The 24,994-nt window shown below is 35.3% G+C and overlaps 4 protein-coding genes across 4 annotated transcripts; all 4 read right to left on the bottom strand.

Annotated features, from left to right (window-relative positions):
- Positions 1 to 24: 24 nt before the first annotated feature.
- Positions 25 to 2,252, bottom strand: LOC132283245 (general transcription and DNA repair factor IIH subunit TFB5). Its single transcript, XM_059785170.1, has 3 exons — positions 2,097 to 2,252; positions 1,276 to 1,339; positions 25 to 492 (listed from the first exon to the last, which is right to left on the bottom strand). The coding sequence occupies exons 2-3, from the start codon at positions 1,308 to 1,310 to the stop codon at positions 315 to 317; spliced, it is 213 nt and encodes a 70-aa protein (XP_059641153.1). The 5' UTR covers positions 1,311 to 1,339; positions 2,097 to 2,252; the 3' UTR covers positions 25 to 314.
- Positions 2,253 to 3,727: 1,475 nt separating this feature from the next.
- Positions 3,728 to 5,199, bottom strand: LOC132283244 (uncharacterized). The gene is made up of 2 exons (XM_059785169.1): positions 4,706 to 5,199; positions 3,728 to 3,941 (listed from the first exon to the last, which is right to left on the bottom strand). The coding sequence occupies exons 1-2, from the start codon at positions 5,088 to 5,090 to the stop codon at positions 3,793 to 3,795; spliced, it is 534 nt and encodes a 177-aa protein (XP_059641152.1). The 5' UTR covers positions 5,091 to 5,199; the 3' UTR covers positions 3,728 to 3,792.
- A 3,248-nt stretch (positions 5,200 to 8,447) lies between these two features.
- On the bottom strand, positions 8,448 to 12,228 carry LOC132284209 (uncharacterized protein At4g22758-like). Its single transcript, XM_059786294.1, has 3 exons — positions 11,718 to 12,228; positions 10,392 to 10,599; positions 8,448 to 8,996 (listed from the first exon to the last, which is right to left on the bottom strand). The coding sequence occupies exons 1-3, from the start codon at positions 12,021 to 12,023 to the stop codon at positions 8,755 to 8,757; spliced, it is 756 nt and encodes a 251-aa protein (XP_059642277.1). The 5' UTR covers positions 12,024 to 12,228; the 3' UTR covers positions 8,448 to 8,754.
- A 2,745-nt stretch (positions 12,229 to 14,973) lies between these two features.
- Positions 14,974 to 17,625, bottom strand: LOC132285292 (protein TIC 20-I, chloroplastic-like). Its single transcript, XM_059787462.1, has 3 exons — positions 17,529 to 17,625; positions 16,792 to 16,978; positions 14,974 to 15,933 (listed from the first exon to the last, which is right to left on the bottom strand). Exons 2-3 carry the CDS (start codon positions 16,955 to 16,957, stop codon positions 15,296 to 15,298), a joined length of 804 nt encoding a protein of 267 aa, XP_059643445.1. The 5' UTR covers positions 16,958 to 16,978; positions 17,529 to 17,625; the 3' UTR covers positions 14,974 to 15,295.
- Positions 17,626 to 24,994: the final 7,369 nt, after the last annotated feature.

Here is a 24,994-nt window from a genome sequence, read left to right as displayed (position 1 = left end):
AACTATCAAAAATATGCAACCAAGTTCTTATAATTGAAAACTTCATAAAATTCCATCAAAATCATGCTTCAATTACAGACTATGAAAAATTTTCCTCATCAGAAGTTATTTGGATTGAAAATTGTTGGGGAAATTCCTGTCACTTTTAACAAGTAGCAACTTGCTCAACAAGAGAAATTGTAATATGTGACTTGTACAATGAAAAAGAGAAACAACAAACTGGAAAAAGTAGTGGTATGAAATATAGCTTGATGAGAGCAACATGCTTCATAGCATCTTTAGCATATGAAGGAGGATATCTTGAAAAAACTACATCAACTGGGCTTCTCATAAGAATTCTGGTCTCTCAACTCTGAAATGGCACTTCTTATCATTTCAGCCACATGGGGTTGCACAAAAAGGTGAGTATCATCCAAGATATGTATTATGAACTTCTGTGATGTAGGCAGCGAAGCATTCAAGTTGATGATGAACTGTGCCATGGGTACGTCACTGCAAGAAGGCGCGAGCAGATTGTCAAAGTAACAAAGAGGGGAATGTTAAAAAGAATAAAAAACAAAGATGCCATCAGAATAGAGAAAACTATAACACAGGCATGAAATGAAACCCATGAAACTCCGTTGGTACAAATTGGGTCATTGGATTGGCAGTCATTCAATGCATTAATAATTACATAAAAAGCGATAAAGCTTAAGACATATATGCACAGCGAGGCAACTCAATTTATTTATCCTACATTCATTAGGACAGTTAGGTCAGTCACACAAAAGATGCTTCATGAAGATGATCAAGGCGTGTGAGCACATAGTAGATCATTATTCTGATTGCCCAACAAATGAAAGATCATGTTTCTAACTTGAAACATTTTAATGGATGATTGTACCAGGCATCCAAGACATAAGTATGCTTGCTCATGCAAACAAATACACACAGAGATGCAGAAGTAAAAATAGAGTCAATTCCAACAGCCAAAACCCAAGGCTATAAAATATTTTGCCATTTATTTTTTTTATTAGTGTCAAATTTTTACTATTATCAGTTGCTCTTCGTCAAATTCCTTCTTATGATTGTTGACTAATTTTAACTTCCACAACTTCATGTTAAAAAAAGAAAAAGAAAGGTCAAGGAAAAGAACCAATGGCAGTTGCTGGAATTTCTCAAATTATGCCTTTGAAGTACTTCCCCAAAACACAAGAAGTGATTCATTAACATTGAAGAAACAGACCCAATCAATAAGCACTAGACATAAATGTAATGCATAAAATCAAAATTTACCATGAAATGAACAGTCCCTTGATAGCGTTTACCATGATCTAGCAGCAATTTTAGAAAGTTTGAACTGCAACATAAATCAATGAGAATAATCATGTTATATTCTGCTAAAAAGAATTTATCAAAATTTAAATATCCTTCACATTCAATTTAACATGAAAAGAAAGCCAAAATTAGCCAAAATTAAGTGGGAAAAGGGTGGGTAGCATTCCACAAGCTTCAAGGGTTCATGTTTCAAAGTATAGTTCCCTACTTTGCCAACATCCACAATAACTCAATTTTATCAATTTCACCAATCCTAACTTTCAAGTTCCACATTACAATGGAATAAATAAAGTAACATAACAGTATTCAATCTCCAGGACTTCAAGCTGGAAAGAATTTATTAAAATTTCAATCTCCTCCATAATCAATTTTAAAGGTAAGAAAAGCATTGAAATTTCCTACGTCCTAAAATCCATAACACCGCAATTTGATCAATTTCACCAATCCTAACTTTCGAGTAACATTAGAAGGGAATCAATAAAGTAACATAATAGTATTCAAAAACCTCATAGCAAACCATCTCTTCTCACTAACTAAATATCAGTCAATTGGAAATATACTGCAGATAAATTGAGTGGGTATCAGGAAATTAGAGCAACAGAAAAATGAAATATCCTCCGTTTGGCAGCTGGGAAAATGAGGAAACGAGAAGAATAACGCAAAGTAACGAAAAATTCGAGATTCAAAACTTTAATTGGTTTCATTTTCCGATAAACAGATGAAGCAATCGAGAAAATATTATTAAGAAACGAATCAATAGTAAAATCAAGTAAATATACCTGAATATTAGAGACGAGTGATACGAAAACTTCCTCTACCCTCTTCTCTTCTCAGTTTTCAGTTCTCACGGTTTCACCCTGATTATATATATACACACACTTTTGCTATATAGTATATTATTCCTCTGTTTCCAAAAAAAATTGTCCACATTTCCACTATCACAAAATAAATGTACTAGTAAATGTAATTTCTTTTAATAGTATTAATTTAATCTTTTTATATTAAATTTTAAAAAAAATAAACAAATTATTACATCATTGTAGACCAATAAATTAATAATTCATTCATTACCAATTTAAAAAAAAAAAAAACTATCACCTTAAAAAAGTTAGATTCAGAAAAAGAATATTTTTTTTTTTAAAGAACCGAAGAGTATTATATATCGAGTTTTCTCGGTAAAGAAATTATATATCATATTGGGTTTTATTAATTTATAAAATAATCAATTCATACCATGTCAATTATTAGGCCAACTATAATATGGTAAAAAGTGTGGATTTAAAAAAGATGTAAGGAAAACCAATTCAGCTAGCCGAGACAAAGATGTTAGGATGGATGATAGAAATGAATTTAAATAAAAAAATGTAACGAAAACGAATTCACCTCGCGGAAGCAAAGATGTTAAAGATGGATGATAGGAGATACGGTTCCAAATCAAAATTATGGTTTGTCATATCGGTTCGGTTCATAAACAATTTTTAAAGGTTCGATACTGTTACACACTTTCATAAATTAGTCAATTCGGCCGATTTATACTAATATTTGCCCGAATTCGTTATAATGCGATTGCAAACCATGATCGAAATAGAAGGAAAAAATTATGTGTGATACCTGTAAATGGTGTGATCCAATTAGGTGGAATGGAGTCTATGGACACAGGCACCCAAAATTAATATGGGATAAAAATTTTAGAATTGATTTTATAAAGTTAAATACTAAAGGAGAGACGACTTCTAATATGGAAAAAGAAATTCATATGCATATCCCATTTTTAAAAAATTTATTCAAGAATAATGACAATAATTTTAGAAGAATGCTTTTTTAAAATTCGGTGATCTTTGAATTATGATATTCAACTATTTTAGAAATGATGTATTTGCATCTGTTTTGTATTCTTAGAAGGCCAATTGTTGCAACATTTTTTTGTGCAAGAAACCAAGATAAGAGTATAAATATCATTTTTCTTTTTCTTTTTTCGAATTTAATTAGGCAATTGGAATGAACAAAAGGACCCATATTAAATCATTTTATCATGTTGCATACTTTTTTTTTTTTTTTTCTTTTTTCTTTTTAATTCAATAAGATATTATTTTCCATCAGGCCACATTATATATGTATAAAGTGGGTCTTTTCCTTCCAATACTTGCATAGTTACATAGGCCATAGGCCGATGAATGTATTTTTGTTTGTATATATATGCACGTCAAATAGGTACATATCCCTATTCTTTTTTGAAATATCCAAAAATAATTGTTGGTTTTTTGTATGATCAATGTAAAAATAAAATAAAATAGCTTTGCTAAATTGTTCATTTGTTGTTTTTAGTTTTGAAATTATTTTCAAAATCAGCAATAACACACTAACTTTGTGACAGAGTGAGCAACATATTTATAAGAAGGAAATGGAAATGGAAACGGAAACGGAAGTGGTTTGGGCATAGAATAAAATTGGGGGAGCATCTGAGAAATCAATAAGTTACAGCAAGAAATCCATGAATCTTGTGAATGGAAATGAAGATAATGCTGCCTTCTTCGCCTCGTCTGAGCACGCAGCATTGCTAGGCTTTGTACACAAGAAGAAATTTCGAGACCCCAAGTTTGCCAACTTTTCCTCTGGCTTCAAGCCTGCATAAACACTAATGTGATCTATATATCCACAAGAAAATTAATCAGCTGATTTATGTTGTTTAATTCCTCTGATCTGCTCAAAGCCTATGGAAATCAGCATTAATTCATCTATTGTTGCAATAGTTAAGAGACTAAACTCCTTGGTATACCTATGCTCGAGTAATGATACTTGCACTGATTTATTGCACTGAATTATCTAACCGAATATTTGTCGTGTAAGTAGAGGGCCCTAATTATTTATGTATGTAATTTGTTATAGTGAATTGCCAGACTTGTTTTTTTTAATTGATTCATTTATGCATAAATAAGGAAGTGAGCCCTCCATTTGCATGTATTGTGTATAAAGAAACCAATTATCAATATTCGGTTCAGTAATTAACAAATCGGTGCAAATAGTCATAACTTCTTATCTATTTCTCAAAGTAAATGATGAAAATTTAAACTTTCAAAAAACAAAGTGGAGTGTGTGAGTAATGTGAAAGTGGAGTGTGTGAGTAATGTGTGTGGGGAAAAAAAACTCCAGGGCACTGACTGAATAATGAGAGGACAGTCAAGACATCTCTAAATGAAAATTTGTAAAGAAAAAACTAATTTTTATTTTTTATTTTTTTTATCTCCTCTCTCCTATTTTCCATCCACCCCTTCTTTCCTTTATATAAGCAAAAGTGTAGGCTGACATATAAATTAATAGAAATACAAGGACCTATATACTAAATCAACAATAACACCAAAATAAACCCAAATATCGCGCGAGAACTTACTCTCCAAACTAAACGGCGAATAGTGGAGCTCGAAACGCCGAGGATCGGTTTCACATAAAAACGGCCGCCGCTTCTCCTTCACGTAGATCTCTATGGCCGCCTGCACCAAGTCCCGCACGGTGTTTTCCGGCGACATCATCACCTGAACCGGCCCCAAACTCGTCTGGATGTTGACGTTCAGCAACAGTTTGGTTAGTCTGCCTGGCGCACCGGTGACCGGGGGAGGCAGATTACGGGGAACAGTGATAAGACCACCTCGTTGGCGTACGAGTTCCGGATGCGAGTGCGAGTCGAATTTCGCCGGCGGATTTCCACCTCCGGCAGCCGTGAAACTCTTGCCAAAGATGTCTTGCCGGCGAGTTCGTGGTTGCAGAGAAGACGTCATTTTAATGAAAATTACAAATGTTTAAAGTTTAAAATATTGAATTGAGAGGAGAGAGATGTATAATATGTATATGTAAATTCACATAATATAGATGTGGACTTGTGGTTCAGATATTATATCAGGTCGGTTTGTACATAAGAGAGGGGCGCGCGAAAGTTCGCAGAAAGTGCCTAGTTTCTGTATCAACCTCTGGAATTTGAGTAATTACGATAATACCAGCTAAATAACAAGATAGTTATTAGAAAATAAAATAAAATAAGATAGCATTTAAATATATATATTATATATTTTTAAAGGTAACAAGTTAACAATAGAAACGTTGAAACACTTGCGTACTACTATTAAACGGATAATACAATCAACACAGTAATAATGTTAGGGTTTTTTTTGGTTCCTAGTTAATGTAAAAGTTTTGCATTTCACAATGGATACGTATAATTTTGATATAATATACTGCATTTTCAATTTAAATATATTATATTAGTGTCTTATAATTCTTCCGTAATCGATTTTTAACATATTAGAAATCTAAAATTTTAATTGATCTTATTATAAGATTACTTTTAAACACATACTCAAATGATTTTAAACACATACTTAAATGATCTTATGCCATGTTTAGTGTAAGTAAATGAAATCAAATGAAATGGTAATGGAATACTTTTGTTTTCATTTTTAGTTTTGTAACTAACTTTAAAGTTAGAATTATGATTCTTACCCATTCTTCAAGAATGGTTATTCACACTAATTCATTCCATTTCTAACTAAAGGAATGATCATTCCATTCCCAACTGCCATATATAAATATTTATATAAATATAAACAAAAATAGGATTTTTTTTTGTGCAATTAAATATGGGAATCCATTCCTATTTCATTCTTTTATGAGGGATGCTAATCACAATCGCCCCACGACTGTGGAATTTCAGTCGCTAGTTGAGGGGTTGACGCATGTGTTTTCTTTCCCAATAATTATTTACTATTTTTTTGCTAACTTTCTTTTGGGTCTCTCATTATATATAATTACTGTATTAGCATCCTAATTAAAAAATTTCAGAAACCTCCATAGTTCCATCTCACTTTAAAATTTTATTTTTTACAAAATTCCAATAATTAAGTACTATTTTTATACTAACTTCCTTTTGGATCTCTCATTCTATATAATTACTATACTAGCTTCCAGAAACCAGTGAAAAAAGTACTATAATTTGGTTCCCTCTCTAAAATTATCTGATTTTTTCAGATCCCTATTCTCTGTTTTTAAGTATTTGGTTGTTTTTCAAATAAAAAAATAAAAATAAAATTAGATGGAAAAAAAAAATGTATAATCTAAAAAAAATTTATAGTATTTTTTTCTTTTTAATTTATGATAATTTTTTTTGGTTTTTTAATCTGAAAAATCAGAGCAATACTCAAAATACAAAGAATACGAATCTGAAAAAATTCAGATTTGAACTTCAAACATTAAGATATAGACTTTTGTATAAAGAAAATTTTAGTGTTGGAATTTCAAACATTTAGATATGGAATTTTGTAAAAAATAAAATTTTAAAATTAGATGGAACCGTGGAGGTTTCAAATATCAGTGAAAAAAGTACTATCAGATTCTTATTCTCTATTTCGAAGTATTCGGTTGTTTTTCAAATATAAAAAATCAAATGAAATAAAAAAAAAAAGTATAATCTGAAAAAAAAATTATAGTACTTTTTTCTTTTTATTTTATGATAATTTTTTTTTTTAATCTGAAAAATCACAAAGAATACGGATCTGAAAAAAATATAGATTTGAACTTCAAATATTTAGATATGTACTTTTATATAAAAAAAAATTTTTAGTGTTGGAATTTCAAACATTTAGATATGGAATTTTTTAAAAAATAAAATTTTAAAAAGATGAAATCGCGAAGGTTTACGAAGTTTCTTAGTTATAAGGTTAGTATAATAATTATATATAATGAGAGATCTAAAAGGAAGTTAGCAGAAAAATAGTAATTAATTATTAGAAAAGAATGAGAGATCTAAAAGGAAGTTAGCAGAAAAATAGTAATTAATTATTAGAAAAGAAAACACACACGTCAATCCCTCAATTAGCAACTGAGATTCTACAGTCGCGGAGGCGACTGTGACTAGTATCCCTCTTCTTTTATTCATTTCATTTCCACTTTATTTCATTCAATTACGCGAAACTAGCCCCCACTTTATTTTATTGAAACACACCAAATTAGTGCTTACTATTTGTTTGAATTCGCATAGGTGTCTTAAAATTGGAGGAATACTAATTAAAAAAGTTCTTTTAAATTGTGAATAGCGAGCCTTGAGTTGATGGCACTAATACCTAAGCAAATACAACTGGAGAAAGAAGTGGCCGTTGTTTATGCCGATGGTCAAGTCTATTTGTGTGGTTGTCGTTTATGTTGCAGAATTGGCAACTATTTTTAGGACTTTAGTGCTAGCACTTGGTCACAGGAAATTTTTAAGGAAGAGGGATGCCACATGTTTAGGGACAAAACAATGGCGACCAGTAAATAATCACTTCCTAGTATACTAGGCTTCTGTTATTGTAAAATTTGAAGAAGGCAAAATTGATTGTTTTCGACTTCGAAGTTGTGACCTGTATAGGTCACAATCACATCCCATTTTATTTGCGTTAATTATAATTTTTATTTTTTTATTTTTTTTTAGGATTGGTAAAGTATGTTAGAAAAAAATGATCTTGCATTGCGCACGTTAAAGCGCCTGCACCATGTTGAAAAAGACAGTTAGTTGGCCGTCTCTTTCCATGAGAAAGCAAGCGCAACTAAAGATGATGGATTCTTTGATCATCCAACATTAGCTAGCCCAACTAGGATTTCTCATCAATTTTGGCAGCAAACATGATTGATTACAGATGTATAATTATGAAAATAGAGAGAAACATATATATATATATATATATATATATATATATATACATAATTAATGGGTCAATGACATAACGTATCAGTTTCTTACTTCTCAAAAAGAGGTTAGAAATTTAAGTGTCAGAAGGAAAAAAGAAAAAAAAAAAAAAGTCAGGAGTTTAAATTTCAAAAAAGACAAATATGTATAAATACCAAGTAAGAAAATATATATATATATATATATATATATATATATATATATATATGCTGTTTGGAGAGATTTTAGTAGGAATAATTCAAGTTCAGGCCAAAAAAAAAAAAAAGTGCTTCAACCAATTATCAAGCATAAAGTACCACCACAGAAGAACTCAATTTGTGGTTCATAATTAGCGAAAAACTTGTGGTTCAGCTTTCTCTCTTACACACACTGACACACACATACATACACAGAAAGGGGCAGAGGGAACCGGGCATACAGATACAAACGAACTTGGAAACATTCTTACCATATATCCCAAATAAACTTTTGAACACTTGACATTATAATTTTGTAACAAGGATCTTTCCACGGAGAATTTTCTCATGAAGTGGATGATCAAGAACAAATGAGGATAATACAAGGTTGTATTTACAAGTTACGTATAGGAGAGAATATTTATGGTCGATAGAAAAATAATAGAAAAAATAAAAAGGAATGACCGCCACCAATACACAACAAGGTGGTCGAGAAGAGTAACAAGATTATAATATTTTTATGTTACTCTAGTATGGATGCGGCATCACGGGTCATCCACCACAATTCAAGCAACCCAACATATTCCACAGTTTACGAGCTCTTCTAATAATTTTGTCTATCTTCCTAGCAATTAAACCTGGGAGGGAATAGAGAAAATGCTGTGCTTGTTGAGGAGCACTTCCTCTTCCCGCAGGTACAATTTCTCCGCCGCTGCTGCTATAATCACTATTGTTCTTTCGAAGATAGAAACTTCTACTTCCAACATCTCCGATCACGTCTGATTTATTCAAACCTATAAACCAAAACAAATTCCTTTCAGTAAATAATATAAACAAGACACTGAGGTAAGTATTCGCATCTGATCAGTTCTTGGACTAAAATTACAAGGGGGATGGATTTACATTAGACATTCTCTAAATTTTACCTCACTTTCAGGGAAAAGTCAATTAGGAGAAAAAGAGAAATGAAATCTTAAACCATTATACTTAATGTCAATTAATGTGTTGTAATCCAAAAATTTCGCTATAGTTGACGTGCCACACTACCACAGAAAAGGTCAATAATTGGTGAGCCCTTTTTTGCTTCGATACGTTATTTTAGCAACTTTTAACATGATCCGAGAGGATATGAGAAGTTTTTTCAGTTGAGGGTGACATAAACAGGATTATGACCTAACAGGAAAGCTACCTGCTGGACTTATTGACTATGCAAATTTAAAGTTATATTAACCATCTTTTGTTGCCCTGTTGGCACATCTAGGACCTAGTATTTAAAAGTCTGTCTTAAGATACGCAACTCCATAAAAACCTACGATATACCAGTGGGAATGTAGTAGAAGTTAGGAACCGACCATTACATAATTTCACGCGCATAAATATAAAAAGTTTTGGACGGTGAGGTGAGGTGTCAATCACTGTGAGCCCTTCAATGCAATATGCAGTCTTGACCGTGGAAGCTCAGCCCTTGGATCATGTGGGTTCCACATCGGGGCCCACATAAGATGGTTGAACAATGCGTGACATTTTACCTTGATTTAAGTTTTAGACCTGTCTAGTTGATATTTGCAATAGTAACCTTGATGTTTAGGTGTTTGGTTTCACATTCTATTTCTAGGTAACATAGGTGTGGCGTGAGATGAAAAAATGGCTGTCCTTCAAAGTAGCACGTACTCAATTTCTCAGAAATGGCTATCCTTCAAACACCCCAGAACAATTAATTTCAGGGTTTCTTATAAACAAAAGACGAAATGACCAATTAATCGGGTTAAATTCAATACCTAAACATCAAAGTCACTATTTCAAAGGTCAATATGACAATTGTCTATTACTTAAAGTCAAGATTTCATATTATTTATTGCTCAACCATCTCTTTTAGCAATGTAAACAAGATATCTAGTCAATTGCCTCCTATAGAGTTTCTTTAAGTAACACATTACCAAAGTAATCAATTGCTTATAAAAGGCATAAACAAATTGGGACATTTTTAAGAAAACAAAGAAAAAAAATATTTGGGCTCTTATGACTATCATTCCAAGACCAAATTGTAGCAACAAATTTTCCAAAAAAAAAATTACTAATGAAAAGTTATTTCGTGTTCGATTATCTTTCATATTTCTCCCCTTCTTTATCCTCATTTTCTAGGGAATGAAAGGAATAGACTGAAAAGAAACTCTAAATCCTGAACTTACTTTGAAGACTGAAGTATGAGTGGTGTAATTCGAAAGACGAAGCAGCCTTTTTATCAAACTGAGGACTCCGCCCTTCTTCGCCATACTTGTTAAGAACGAGCCTTATTGTCTCGTCCACACTTGATCCCAATTTGACCATAGTCCTGATCGGACCAACACTTCCTTCAACTGTCACATTAAGCACGACCTTGGCATCCTTGTTATAACTCTGCACGCCAAAATTCTCACCAAATTTAGACATTTAGGCAGTGGTTAATTTACTAGTACTATATAATTGTCAAGTGAGTCCACTTGCTTGCAATATGGTTGGGACCAACCAACCACTAAATATATCAAAACCTCTGGAAACAAGAACATGCATGATATGTTGGATCGTTTTTAACAGAATTGTAATAATTAGCCTTTTGAAATACAAAACCAATTTCGCATTATACCTCCTTCAGAATTTAATTACAATTATCAAAGTCATTTCTTTTCTATTATTTAGTATTAAATGTAATGTCACATATAATGAGGTATAATTGTTCACATGTAGCAAATTTATTGATCGCTTCACCATGCTTGACTTTAATGCATTGAATTTATTAGGACGGACCATGCTTCTATTGGTATTGCAATTCAAATGTAAGACATTAAATTCTTTAAGAGGTCGGTTATGGACTCATCCATATGATGATGTACATTCCTAAGCCAACCACCACATTCCATTGTTCAAGCATTTTAACATGTAATCCCAGACCAATAACACGAAAAAAGGGTATCGGTATTAAGTAAAACTGATAACATAAACCAACAAACAAACAAACAAACAAAATGATTAATGGAAACTTTGGTGTGAATCCTAGATAATATCATTGCATTATATAAGATTTTTTTTTTTTTTTTTTTTTTTTTTTTTTTTTTTTTTTTGGTGACGGTTAGTCACCTTTTACACCAAATGGCATTCATTTAACTTTTCTTTCAGTGAAACAACACACATGCCCGCCTAATGGTGCAGGCAATTAACTTTATTTGGCATAAAAATAAATTAATTGATTAAAAAGTTAAATTTACTATAAACGTAACCAAACAGTCCTAAGATGCACACATGACCATTTAATTTTAAATTACTAAGAAAAATAAAATTCTGGCTTAAAAATTAGAATAGATCGTACAATCTCATCCAAAGTTGCAGTACAATTTTTTGCATCAATTGCTCTTCATCTAACAGGTGAGAGCTCAAGGTCATGTGAGAGAACAAGATATAATCGACCAAACTGCATTAATTTACTATAAACGTAAACAAACAGTCCCTACAGCCAATCAAACCAGAGAAATCGGTCCTACCTCGATTTCTGGAGGAGTTCGAGATAACAACTCAGGAGCCGAGAAGATGTCCGTACAAGTAAGCGGTCGGAAAAGCACAGCGTCGTCGGGCGCCTTTAGATTCCGATGATCGTCGCCGCCGACGTCGACGGTCCACAAAGTAGGCTCTGACTTGCATCTCTTTAGGATCTTAACCGGCCTCGAAGGTTTCGATGAGCGCCGAGGCGCCGGCGGTGGCGTTCGCCGTTGAGGAGACGGCGAGGGATGCGGCTGTCTATTTCTCCGGTGCCTCACCGGAATTCTTCGACGATGATTTGTCTCTGGCATATATATATATTGGTGTATATGTGTGTGTCTATATATATATAAAAGTTTTTTGAGCAATGGAGGAAGAGGGAGGAAGATGAAGGAAGGCGTGAAGGAAGCTTCGTGGACAGGTAGTTGTGATGGGTTGGTTCCTTCAGACGAGAGAGAGTGTGTGCACTGTGTATGCGTGTGTATTCTATGAATCGTTTTAACTGCTGCTTTTTTCCAAGTTAACGTCTTTGTCTTTACCCTTTTCAATGTTTTTTGCTCTCCATTTAAATGCTCTGCCCAGTTGGTTATATTCCCAAAATGCCATTTTACTACGGAGTGGGACCTTTATACGCGGCAGAAATGAACACGACCAAAGTTTCTTCACCATTTGCCCGGTCCAGTCGGCGTTGACTAGTCAACAGAATGCCTGGCTCCCCCGGTGGGCTGGGCCGAGTTATGGAGGTAGTATTTTGTACGTAGGCTAAAAAAAAAATTTGTCAATATAATAAAAATAGAATCACAGTATTTATTTTAATAACATTAGTCGGTAAAAAAAATCAATTGACAAATATTTTTTTTCTTTTTGTATATAAATTTATTCATAAAATATAAAATAGTGTGGTTTTAAACTATTTTTTGTTTTTGCTCGGCATCGAATAGAAACCACTAATTATTAATTTTGTATAAATAATTATATTTTATTCAAATAACATATATTCTATTAGTAAATTAGATGCAAATTTTTTCAACAGTGTTTGTACTCCACCTTTCAATTCAAACATTATTGGAAACATTATTATCAAAAAGTTTTTGTATAAAGTTAGAAAAAGAGATGAAAAGAAAGTTGTCGGGCTCACAGGCCCACATTTGGGCCTGTCGGGCTTTGATTGGTCCCGACTCCGTGCTCTCACCAAGCTTTAGGGGCAGAGTGACCAAGTCGGGCTGGCCCGTACAGCGAGCTCAGAGACTCACAAGCTTGGCATAGCACTAGTCCGGGCCATAAGTGATGGTGACAAAACAAAGCAATTAGGATATCAAATGGAGTAGATTTATGTTAATTTTATTATAGATCTATATTTTAGATATCTATATCTAAATCTAAATCATGTCATCGATCAACATGTGAGAAAATTTATATTGTAACAATGTCGTATCTCGTCATCAATTAAACGAGATCCTAATAAAATAACATAAACATATGTTTAATTTAAGTTGGTTGACGTCGTTATTTTTAATTTCAATTCTCATGCTTTTTTAAGACAAATTCTTGACTTGATGTATCTTTTCACTGATGCCAGGTTTGGTAGCATGGAATCGGTACCTTGAATTTGAGATTGAAGAAAATTTAGTATTCGGTACAAATTTTGAACTAAATTTTTTTTCAATCCCAAATTAAATACACCTAAACATGACATGAATTTTTCAAACTTAGTGCAACTTAAGTTAGTAGAACAAATTGAAAAATAAACTCAGATCTCAATTAAGTATAAAATATTGAACCAAACTCGAGCACAATCCAACTTGGTTCCAATCCCAACTTTGTTCCGATACTAACTTATTTTAATGAGCTCACGTCAAGGTCTAATTAATCTCCAAGTTGGTTGATTTTTTAGTTCTTACTACTGTTGCTGCGACTAATAATAATAATAATGTAAACGTCGGCTTGGGTTTTATTTGTCCAACACATCTAACCCGAGCTGAACTCACATGTCTGTTTCAAACTTTAAAAGGATTTGTTTGAGTCAATTAATTAAAAGAATTGATTGTCATTCTCAAATGAAAAAGTCTAAAAAACCAAAAGAATCTGAACCATATATGTTTTCATTTGATTGGTTAATGGCATTACTTGCACACGAGACTTGATTCTGGGTTAAGCCCATTTATGTAATGAATGGACTGCTTTTTAGTTTAGCAAAGATGCTCACACAATGTTGGGCTCCAACTTTTCACCTCCCACTACCATCCATCGCACCACAATTTCATTTTCATCAACCATCACTGTCCTTCAAACTCAATGCATTGATATTACTGCTAGTCGTCACCACTAGTGAATACCCCGCATAAATAAACTCCAAATACCACAATTCACAAACGTCCTCTTCTCCCCACCACCAATGTTGCCCGGCGGAGACCGACCTCCGGTGAGCCCTAACCACTGCTAAAACCCTATTATTCATGACCAAGTCTGACTACTTCCTCTACTGCCACAACATTTTTTTCCCTCTTCCTCATCTTCTCCATTGTCTCACTCATTATATTTGTTTACAAGAAGATCCACAACTACGAATCCAACCCAAAATCGAACTCTCCTATTCTGACACCTTCGGATGCTACAGAGACATAATGCGCTCCCCAACCCTTAGCCCATCCATGAGTTCGCAGGGCACGCAAGATGCTCTTGACACACAACTGAATTCTCTCGAGTTAGAACTGTATCGAGTTGTGGAAAAATGCATAGATGAAATTTCAGCTGCTGTTAAATCTAAGCTAATATTCAGATATTTTCAGAAATACTTTGTAACTAACATTTACACACTCACTAGAGTGCCAATAGTGGCAAACTCTCTTATCTCACATGTGAGAAGAAGTCACCACTTTAACTAAAAGCCTTGGAGATATCTGACACATAAATATTATATTTTTTCAAACTTCGTGTATACCTCAAAGATGCGCACAAGAACACTCCAATGAATCCATGATGTCCTTTACCATAGCGTGAGAGAGAAGAGGACGATGAAGATGCATCAAGCCTAGGGTTGGGTACCAATGCCCCACACTTCAACCATCCAACTGGATGATTATTCAATCTGACAGATGCGGAATGGAAATTTTAAAAATTCAGAAAAGTAGGAACTCTAATAAATAAATAAAGAGTTGCATAGTGGAAATGTTACCTATTTCAGTCATTGACGCTCAGGCCCAAAAATATCACCTAGTTTGTGAACCATTCAACACCCATACACGCATGCAATATGATCAGAGAAAAGGAATTCAGAGACACAAGTACAAGGAATATCAAGTCCGGTATACATAAACTACTCCTCTAAAGTCTTGGAAATTTCAAATGAGAGTTTTTATAAGCATCACTTGGGTACAAAAACAACTACATAAATTAAAAAGAACTCATCCAAAAGCCGAGCCTATCATTGGTTTCCAGTTCAAGTCTGGGCAATGCCAAATTCAAGAACTTAATTTAGTTATTTACTCAACAAAAAAGGGGAAAAAACACTAAAGAAGTAGACAACATATCCTACAAAAAGACGTGACGCAAGTACCATCTGCCACTCCTATGCGTACCCTCCTTAATCATACGGAATTTGAATGTATGCCGCATCACACACAAAAGGAATGTCTGCATACATCCCAGCAAGGGCGCACCTCATGCACTCCAGAACCGTGAAAAGGTAAGCAAATGCAATAGCAGTCCAGAAATGCATACCAACCTTACCCCAATATACGGCCAGCGGCATCCAACGGCTTACAGTCCCTATCACCTGTAAGGCAATCTCCAATAGCATGCCCATCACCACATGAAACCTAAAGAAGTGGGGCCATTCCTTTTTCCTCACCACTCCAAGATATGCAACAAAGAAATATGCCATTAAGAACCAGCTTGGCAATCTGCCAATTGCTTCCAAGAAAGGGTATGTCAAGAATTCCAAATCCTCCAAGAATGGGTGGAGATGATATGCTGTCTCAGCATACATCCATGTCTCATGGAGGGGCATTAAATAGGGCAGACATGCTAATGTCCTCCACCACCATTTTGGCTTCTTGGTCATTGCAGGATACCGAAAACTGTAAGGGACATCCTTCGATGCTCTTGGGGACATAAAAGATCTCCCTCGCCTTGGTAGCATGGGTATTCTATCTGACAAGCTCCCTTGATCACCACTAAAAAGCGGCGTTGATGCAGACGAAAGCTGCAGAAGTGGCGGTCCTGCCACAAGAATACACATACATATATGTACGTATATAGAACAATGAATAAGGAATACAAACAGGACATACAATCTTCAAGGTGCTATCAAAGTTCAGTTTTATCTAAATGAGTTATAATATGCATCATTGTGTTAAAAAGAAGAATCGAGTATATGAAGAATTTAATCCATTTGGGATGAGGCTCTAAACAATAAATTCTTTTATTATTCTCTTTTGAAGCAGCCAAAAGAAAAAAGGAAAGGAAGAGCAGAAGAAGAAGAGTGAAAGACATCTTTTTCTAGCAAAACATCCAATGTGTTTACCATTGCAAAAAGATATCAATGTAATGTTTCTTTGCAATGCTGTTTCCTTGACAGAAGATTGAATATGAGGCATGCATAACCGTCCATAAAGCTTGTCCAAGCAGAGTTAGAATTAAGGCTTATTGGTTCTAGTTCAAGCTTGACATAAACATGGAAGAAGCCATCTAGTAGTCAAGTCTCCTGGATATTGTTCCAAAGTCTTCAGTTGCAAAATTCTGTTGAAGCTTGTACGCCATATCCAGAACCGGTTGGGTCAAGAACATATTTGTGTGGCATTCAGAATAATTCAATATAACAAAATATAATTGCATAAATGAGGCATGAACAACCAGCCTTTTTGTAGCATGACCAGAAAAGGAAATGTTTTTTGCTTCACTTCTTAGAATCATATACTAACTCATTGGTCCACAAGACCACAAACTTGCCAAAAAAAAAAATTACTAGGCCAAATCAAAACCCTTTCTAGACTATAATTTTCTTTTCCCTAAAATACCAAATGCAATTTAAATGAATTTTATACCTAAAAACCTAACTTGACAAGTACAAATACATACCTCCAAAAGACGACGATTTTGGTTCTTGACGAGGTCCCCATGAACTCCTAATGCTAGAGAATGGAACTTTGGCGGGCAAGCAAGGCACACCCACAGAAGCTGAGTAACATGCCCTATAATTCATAAAAGCACTCCCAGATATCATAGAGCATTGGCTTAGAATCATATTCAAGTAAGTTGTTCAGACCTAACATTATAAGAACAATATGAATGTTGGTCAGAAATAAAAAAACATAACAAGCAAAACTAAAACAAATAATTGAAAACAGACCATTATAATCTTCACTATATAATGTCTTTGATGATTTACTAATTAATTAGACAGATTTTATCCTAGGTCAAAATGTTGTTATCATCTAAATCACACAATCTCATCAAACTAACCTTCCTGTTATTTATAGCCCCTCTGTAACAAGAAATTCATAGGCTATGAACTATCATCGGGAAAAGGTCATCAACTGAGTGCTATGGCAAAATTGCTTTTCAAATGGGTCATTAAAATCATAATATCATCTATAGGGACAAAGGTCACACTCATCAATTGTTTAAAATTTCAACACTTTTCATCCAAATTTTAAATGAAATCCAATCTGTACCCAACAAACTAACCTCTAAAAATGCTACATTTTTCACCTTCCCTGCCCTTAAATTTTCAAGTGGTATGTGGTAAGCATATCATATCAGATTTTAAATACGCGTCTATGAGAGAGAAAGACAGAGGAAGAGAGAGAGCTTACTGTCGGAAATTATGGTGGACGCCGTCGGATGGCCGGAAGTGGAGAGCTTTGTGAAGAGTGTTGCGGCTGTGAGAAGCCTCGAGTATTAATGAATACAACGATGAAAACTGAATAAAAGGTATTGTGGTGCAGTATACAAATGGGTCGGGTCATAAAGCCCATTACCCGTTCTGATAGAACCCGAATTCGGTGTGCTCGACTAGAAAGAGCTGTGTTTTTTTTGAAGGTAAACTACTGGTGCCTGCACATCACGCACCCAAGTGTGTATACCATGCACAATTCTGATTAGCACGGTGGTGCCTGAAGCGCACTGAATATTTTTTTCTATACTTAAAACACTTGTAAAAATTAAAAAATTACTAGACTTCGTCACGTTTTAAGCTAAGCATTTATATTTTTTTTCTTGAGAAGTGTTATACTTGACTTATAGGTAAAAATCGAAAAGTTACGGATAGCCCTTTGCCATGTCCTTGCTTTTTAAAATCGAAAAATTATCGACCCAACACGTGGCCAATAGCCTTTTGCCACATCATAACTCTTTAAAAATTGAGTAAAAAAATTTAGATGGTTGGTAGAAATTTGAAATCTTATGAAAAAAGAAAAGAAAGAATGGAAGAAGGGATATAAACGATAAACAAAACCCTAATGGGTTTGCATTTGAACCTTTGTAATGGAAGAATTTTTGGGTTTATTTCCTTCTATACGGAGGAAAGTCCAAGTGGGTTTTATTAAAGTCCAAAATCTAACTCTTTAGAGTAAATAACCCTAAGAAAGTCAGAATAAAAGAGGGAGAGAGATCAGCCATTTTTTTCACAAGAGAGAGAAGAAAAACGCAGGTTTTTTCTATTTTGTCCAGATTTCATCAAACGTCTAATCCCGCTTCGTCTATGGTCCGATCGAGCTGAAATTTGGAGGAGAGGTTCACGACTCAATGAGTTAAAATTTGAACGGTGGAGATCGGATTTTGAGCTCGGGAACAGTGATTCGTGCTCGTGAACAGTAATCTGGTTTTGGTATTTTTCTCTCCAATTCTCTTTATTTTTGCCAAGATTGATGATATCTTGATGAGATGTATTATAGTCTCTAATTACGATTAGAGAAGACTTTGTGTACCCATTATTTGGTTGATAGTGGAGGTTTCAACTGGACTAGGTCCCGTGGTTTTTGTTCCTCACATTGGGGACATTTTTCACGTAAAAAATTGCTTGTGTTCTTGTGGCTTGGTGTGATTGTTTTTTTTTCTATTATTTTCAGCACATATAAAAATAGAGATGTACTATATTTGCTTGCATATAGGGAGAAGAGTTATTCCGCTATATTTGTTTATTGTTACCTCTCCCAACAAAGTGGTATTAGAGCGCCAGGTTAACAGATTGACAGGTTGGCAGTTTAAGTTATGAAAGCAAAAACGAGTAGAATGATTAATTTCAATGGTTCAAATTATCACATATGGAAAGGAAAAATGAAGGATCTTCTTTATATGAAAGATTATTACCTACTGGTGCTTAGTGCTGAAAAACCAGAAAAAAAGTCTGATGTGGAATGGACTTTGTTACATCAACAGGTGTGTGGGTATATCAGGCAGTGGGTAGATGATAATGTTTTGAACCACATTAGTGGAGAAACAAATGCACGTTCTCTATGGAGTAAGCTTGAACAGCTATATGCTAGAAAGACTGTAAATAATAAATTGTTTCTGATTAACCAGATGATGGCTTTGAGATACTAGGAGGGGACTCATTTATCTGATCACCTAAATACATTCCAAGAAATTATTAATCAGCTGGCTGGAATGGGTATTAAGCTTGATGATGACATACAAGGGTTATGGTTGCTTGGTTCGTTACCGGACTTGTGGGAGACGCTCAGAACTTTATTGTCTAATTCCGCTCCAAAAGGTGTAATCACAATGGATATGGCCAAGAGTTGTTTGCTAAATAAAGAGATGGGAAGAAAAACACAGGGATCCTCTTCACAGTCAGAGATCTTGATTACAGAAAAGATGGGAGAAGTAAGAGCAGAGGTCCGAAGAACAGAGATAATAACAGAAGCAAGTCCAACAAGTTTGCAAATGTTGAGTGTTATCATTGCCGAAAAAAGGGACACATAAAAAAATATTGCAAGTAATTGAAGAAAGAAAACAAGAATAAGAAAGGGAAGGGAACAAAGAATGGAGATGACAAAGATGGTGATGACAGAGTTGCTACCACCACTCCTGCAGACTTCCTCATTGTTTATAATGATGAGACGATAAATGTTACATACAATGAGACTAGTTGGGTGATTGACAGTGGTGCCTCCATTCATGCTACATCTCGGAAGGATTTCTTTACATCTTATAAATCTTATGATTTTGGAACAGTAAAGATGGGCAAAGATGGCTTGGTTAAAGCCATTGGAATTAGGGATGTGTATCTGAAGACGAATAATGGCACGAAGTTAGTTCTCAGAGATGTGAAGCATGTTCCTGACATTCGTTTGAATTTGATTTCTGTAGGTAAACTTGATGATGAAGGGTATTGCAGCACTTTCAGTGATGGCCAGTGGAAGCTCACTAGGGGTGCTATGGTTGTGGCTCGAGGCATGAAGCACTTTGCACTAAACGTTCTGCAAACAAAGATCTCCAACGACATTGTTAATGCGATGGAGGATAATGATACAACAGAGTTGTGGCACAAGAGACTGGCTCACATGAGTGAGAAATGATTAGCTCTACTTGGGAAGAAAAGTCTACTATGTGGATTGAAAAGTATACTTCTGAAAATGTGTACTCATTGTTTGTCAGGGAAGCAAAGCAGAGTCTCCTTCAAGAATTCCCCTCATTTGAGAAAGTCAGAGATACTGGATTTGGTACATTCAGATGTGTGTGGCCCTATGACGACGAGAACACTTGGTGGCTTCAGATACTTTGTGACCTTCGTAGATGATCATTCAAAGAAGTTGTAGGTATATACCTTGAATTCAAAAGACCAAGTGTTAGCAGTGTTCAAGCAATTTCAACTAGTTGAGAGACAGACTGGAAAGAGGCTGAGATGCATTCGTACTGATAACGGCGGAGAGTTTTCTGGTCCTTTTGATGAGTATTGTAGACAGCAGGGTATCCAGTATCAAAAGACAACTCCTAAAACTCCTCAGTTGAATGGCGTAGCAGAAAGAATAACAGGACACTGGTTGAGAGAGTGAGATGTTTGCTTTCACAAGCCCAGTTGCCAAAATCCTTTTGGGGGGAGGCATTGAGCACAGTTGTTCATGTGTTGAATCTTACACCCTGTGTTCCTCTACAGTTTGATGTGCCAAACCGAGTTTGGATAGGTAAGGATGTCTCCTATAATCATCTTCGTGTTTTTGGGTGCAAAGCATTGGTGCATATTCCAAAAGATGAAAGGTCCAAACTTGATGTGAAACCACGACAGTGTATATTCCTTGGCTATAGCCAAGATGAGTTTGGGTACAAGCTTTATGATCCAGTTGAGAAGAAAATTGTGAGAAGCAGAGATGTCGTGTTTGTAGAAGATCAGACGATTCAGAATGTTGAGAAAGCAGGGAAATTTATGTCTCAGCAAGGTGATATCTTGACTGATGTAGATCCAGCTCCTCTGAAGAATCTGCCATCCCAGGTTGAGAATGATGTTCAAGATGACCACCAGTGTACAGGTGATATGGATGTTCCCCTACAGATTCAGGGAGATGTTGAGACTGATGAGCAGTTGACAGCGCCAGAGATTCCATCCAGGAAGTCTCCCAGAAACCGACGTCCTTCCACTTGGTATTCAACAGAGCAGTATGTGTTATTGACTGACGGGGGAGAGCCCTAGTGTTTTGCAGAAGCCATAGAAGATGAACACAAGACAGAGTGGGTTGAGGCCATGCAAGATAAGATGTAGTCATTGCATGTTAATCATACTTTTGAGTTAGTGAAGCTACCTAAAGGAAAAAGAGCTTTGGAAAACAAGTGGATTTACAGGAAGAAACCAAATGGTTTCTCTTCACAGCCACGGTATAAAGCTAGATTGGTTGTCAAAAGGTTCGGTCAGAGAAAAGGTATTGACTTTGATGAGATCTTCTCTCCAGTTGTAAAGATGTCATCGATCCGTATAGCACTCGGCCTAGCAACTAGTCTTACTTGGAAGTTGAGCAAATGGATGTGAAAACTGCCTTCCTTCATGGTGATTTGGAGGAAGAGATTTATATGAAGCAACCAAAGGGTTTCAAAGTGAAAGGGAAAGAGGATTATGTGTGCAAGCTAAAGAAAAGCCTATATGGTTTGAAACAAGCACCGAGACAGTGGTATAAGAAGTTTGAGCCTGTTATTGGAGAGCAAGGCTACAAGAAGACAACTTCTGATCACTATGTATTTGTTAAAAAAAATTCTGATGATGATTTTATTATTCTACTGCTTTATGTGGATAACATGTTGATTATTGGTAGGAATGCTTTAAGGATTGACCAATTGAAGAAATAATTGAGTAAGTCATTTGCTATGAAGGATTTAGGTCTAGCAAAGAAAATTCTTGGCATAAGAATCAGTCGTGATAGGAGTACCAAGAAGTTATATTTGTCACAGGAGGAGTACATTGAAAAAGTGCTTCAGAGGTTCAATATGGACAACACTAAAGTGGTTAGCTCTCCTCTTGCTACCCACTTCAGACTGAGTACAAAACAATGTCCTTCTACATATAAGGAAAAGGAAGACATGGAAAGAGTTCCTTACGCCTCAACAGTAGGAAGTTTGATGTATGCAATGATTTGCACAAGACCAGATATAGCCCATGCAGTTGGTGTAGTTAGCCGATTCTTGTCAAATCCGGGAAGAGAATACTGGAATGCAGTGAAGTGGATCATGAGGTATCTTCGAGGCACTTCCCGTTTGAGACTTGGTTTGGGAAACGGACAACCATTGTTAGTTGGCTACACAGATGCAAATATGGCAGGGGATGTGGATACTCGTAAGTCTACTTTGGGTTATTTAATCACTTTTGCAGGTAGGGCTGTAGGTTGGCAATCGAGACTTCAAAAGTGTATTGTTCTTTCTACGACAGAGGCAAAGTTTATTGCAACAACGGAAACGACTAAAGAGTTGCTATGGGCAAAGAAGTTCTTGAGAGAACTTGGTTTCAAGAAGCAAAGGTATGTGTTGTTTTGTGATAGCCAGCGTGCTATTCATCTTGCTAAGAATTCCAGTTTTCATGCAAGATCTAAGCACATTGATGTATGATACCATTGGATCAAAGATGCGTTGAACAATAAGTTACTTGAACTTGAGAAGGTTCACACTGATGATAATGGTTCTGATATGTTGACAAAGACCCTACCAAGAGAAAAGCTTGAAGTTTGTTGTTCGATCGCCGGGATGACGATTGCTTCCACATAGTGGAAAGGGGGAGATTTGTTGGGTTTATTTTCTTCTATATGGAGGAAAGCCCAAGTGGGTTTTATTATAGCCCAAAACCCAGCTCTTTAGGGTAAATAGCCCTAAGGAAGTCAGAATAAAAGAGGGAGAGAGGTCAACCGTTTTTTTCACAAGAGAAAGAAGAAAAACGCAGGTTTTTTCTATTCTGCCCAGATTTCATCAAACGTCCGATCCAGCTTTGTTCGTGGTCCGATCGAGCTGAAATTTGGAGGAGAGGTTCACGACTCAATGAATTAAAATATGAATGGTGGAGATCGGATTTTGAGCTCGGGAACAGTGATTCGTGCCCGTGAATAGTAACTAAGTTTTGGTATTTTTCTCTCCAATTCTCTTTGTTTTTGCCAAGATTGGTGATATCTTGATGAGATGTATTGTAACCTCTAATTAAGATTAGAGATGACTTTGTGTACCAATTATTTGGTTGATAGTGGAGGTTTCAACTGGACTAGGTCCCGTGGTTTTTGTTTCTCACACTGGGAAAATTTTTCATGTAAAAAATTGCTTGTGTTCTTGTGGCTTGGTTTGATTGTTTATTTATTTATTTTTTTATTTTTATTTTTTTTTCAGCACATATAAAAGTAGAGACATATTATATTTGCTTGCATATAGGAAAAAGATTTATTCCGCTATATTTGTTTATTGTTACCTCCCCCAACAAGAATTACTCAAGACATGAGTATATAATATATACATAAATGAAATATCAACCCTTATCAATCCTAGGTTCTTCAAGTCGTTGATTGTTGTTGAAGTTCAAGATTCCAAATACAGTTTTTGTGTTTAGATTTCGTACAAATTAAATTCTTATAAACTTACTGTAAAACGAAAAAGAAGCTGAAAAAAGATGCACCGATAAACTCATGTGCCGGCTTTCCCTCTCCAATCGTTGCCTTGTAGTCCCCGATCCATTAGTTGAAACGCTCGCTCACCTAAAAGGAGCTATCGACCAATCAATCCAAGTATCAATAATCTTTTACAATAATCCTTCTTTGTCGCATTGTTCACATTCAGGACATCTATTTTCGTCACAACCTACATTCATTCCTCCTTTTGGACGGTGGAAAAACTGCAGTCAGGCCTCTCTGTAAAAATTGAAAGAGTAGCGATTGGAGAATCGAATAGCTAATTCTCGAATTTTCACCGAACTTGACGTGTCTCGGCCACGTAAGCTTCTTCAAACAACATAATTCAACATGTTCTCTTACCTCACGTGCGTGGGCCCTTCAAAATTCATCTTCAACCTCAAGACAATGGGTTCTCTTTAAAGAATGAAGTCTTGAATTTTTACCCAGAGAAACTAAATCTGAAGACATGGGTTCTATTTAGAGAATGAACAAGTCTGGAATTTTTCCCGGACAAACTAAATCTGAACTTTGTTTAGTCACCGATTTTGAAACGAAAAAAAAAAAATAAGTGCATAAAATAAAAGGAAAACTCAGAAAAATCCTAATCGGAACCATTGTCTTCTGGAAATGTGTTAAGATGGTTTTCTCAAGCATTGTAATTGACCAGAAAACACAAATATCATAATCAGCAAGAGAATATACAATAGAAGGTATATACACACACACATAGATATAGGTATGAGTGTATAATATTTATTTGGGAATGAATTTGTATATATATATATACACACACACAGAGAGACCCATTATTTTTGTTTGGATCTATTAATTTCGTCTAAATGAGTTCCGATATGGCGCCTGTAAGTTCACCACCATCGACACAGAGGGCAGTCGGAAGCTGGTCCGGTGGCCCGGTACGCATCTCTTGCAACAGAAGACCAAGCAGCCTCCTCGTTAGGGATCGTTGCCGTTGAGTACTACAATTGAACCTTGGGATCTGATCCAATTTGTGAGTTTGAAGATCGAAACTCACCCAACCATTCTGGTACAGTATGTGAGGTTGAAGACAAACCCACGCGAGGTGAGAGAGAGTGTTTAAATTCTCACGCGTTAGTGATAATGAAGCTGACGTGGCTAGGTAACGTCGATGAAATTTCGAAATTAGCTATTCGGTTCCTCCAACGTTACTCAAATTAAAAAGATAAAAAAAA

Source organism: Cornus florida, unplaced genomic scaffold, assembly GCF_030987335.1.
Source record: "Cornus florida cultivar Cherokee Brave unplaced genomic scaffold, ASM3098733v1 CherokeeBrave_3.0.0_Hap2_Chr11, whole genome shotgun sequence".
NCBI classification, from domain to species: Eukaryota; Viridiplantae; Streptophyta; class Magnoliopsida; order Cornales; family Cornaceae; genus Cornus; species Cornus florida.
Note: the sequence above shows the minus strand (reverse complement) of the source record. Positions and strands in the feature narration are given on the sequence as shown.

Coding starts and splice junctions, on each gene's coding strand:
- LOC132285292 (XM_059787462.1), bottom strand. CDS start 16,957: ATGATTCTAAGCCAATGCTCTATGATATCTGGGAGTGCTTTTATGAAT. Junction 15,934..16,791: donor AAAATCGTCGTCTTTTGGAG/GTATGTATTTGT, acceptor TTCTTGTGGCAG/GACCGCCACTTCTGCAGCTT.
- LOC132283245 (XM_059785170.1), bottom strand. CDS start 1,310: ATGGTAAACGCTATCAAGGGACTGTTCATTTCATG. Junction 493..1,275: donor AAGGGACTGTTCATTTCATG/GTAAATTTTGAT, acceptor GCCTTCTTGCAG/TGACGTACCCATGGCACAGT.
- LOC132283244 (XM_059785169.1), bottom strand. CDS start 5,090: ATGACGTCTTCTCTGCAACCACGAACTCGCCGGCAAGACATCTTTGGC. Junction 3,942..4,705: donor TTCGCCGTTTAGTTTGGAGA/GTAAGTTCTCGC, acceptor GTGTTTATGCAG/GCTTGAAGCCAGAGGAAAAG.
- LOC132284209 (XM_059786294.1), bottom strand. CDS start 12,023: ATGCCAGAGACAAATCATCGTCGAAGAATTCCGGTGAGGCACCGGAGA. Junction 10,600..11,717: donor GAACTCCTCCAGAAATCGAG/GTAGGACCGATT, acceptor TTTGGCGTGCAG/AGTTATAACAAGGATGCCAA. Junction 8,997..10,391: donor CTCATACTTCAGTCTTCAAA/GTAAGTTCAGGA, acceptor TTTGGTTTATAG/GTTTGAATAAATCAGACGTG.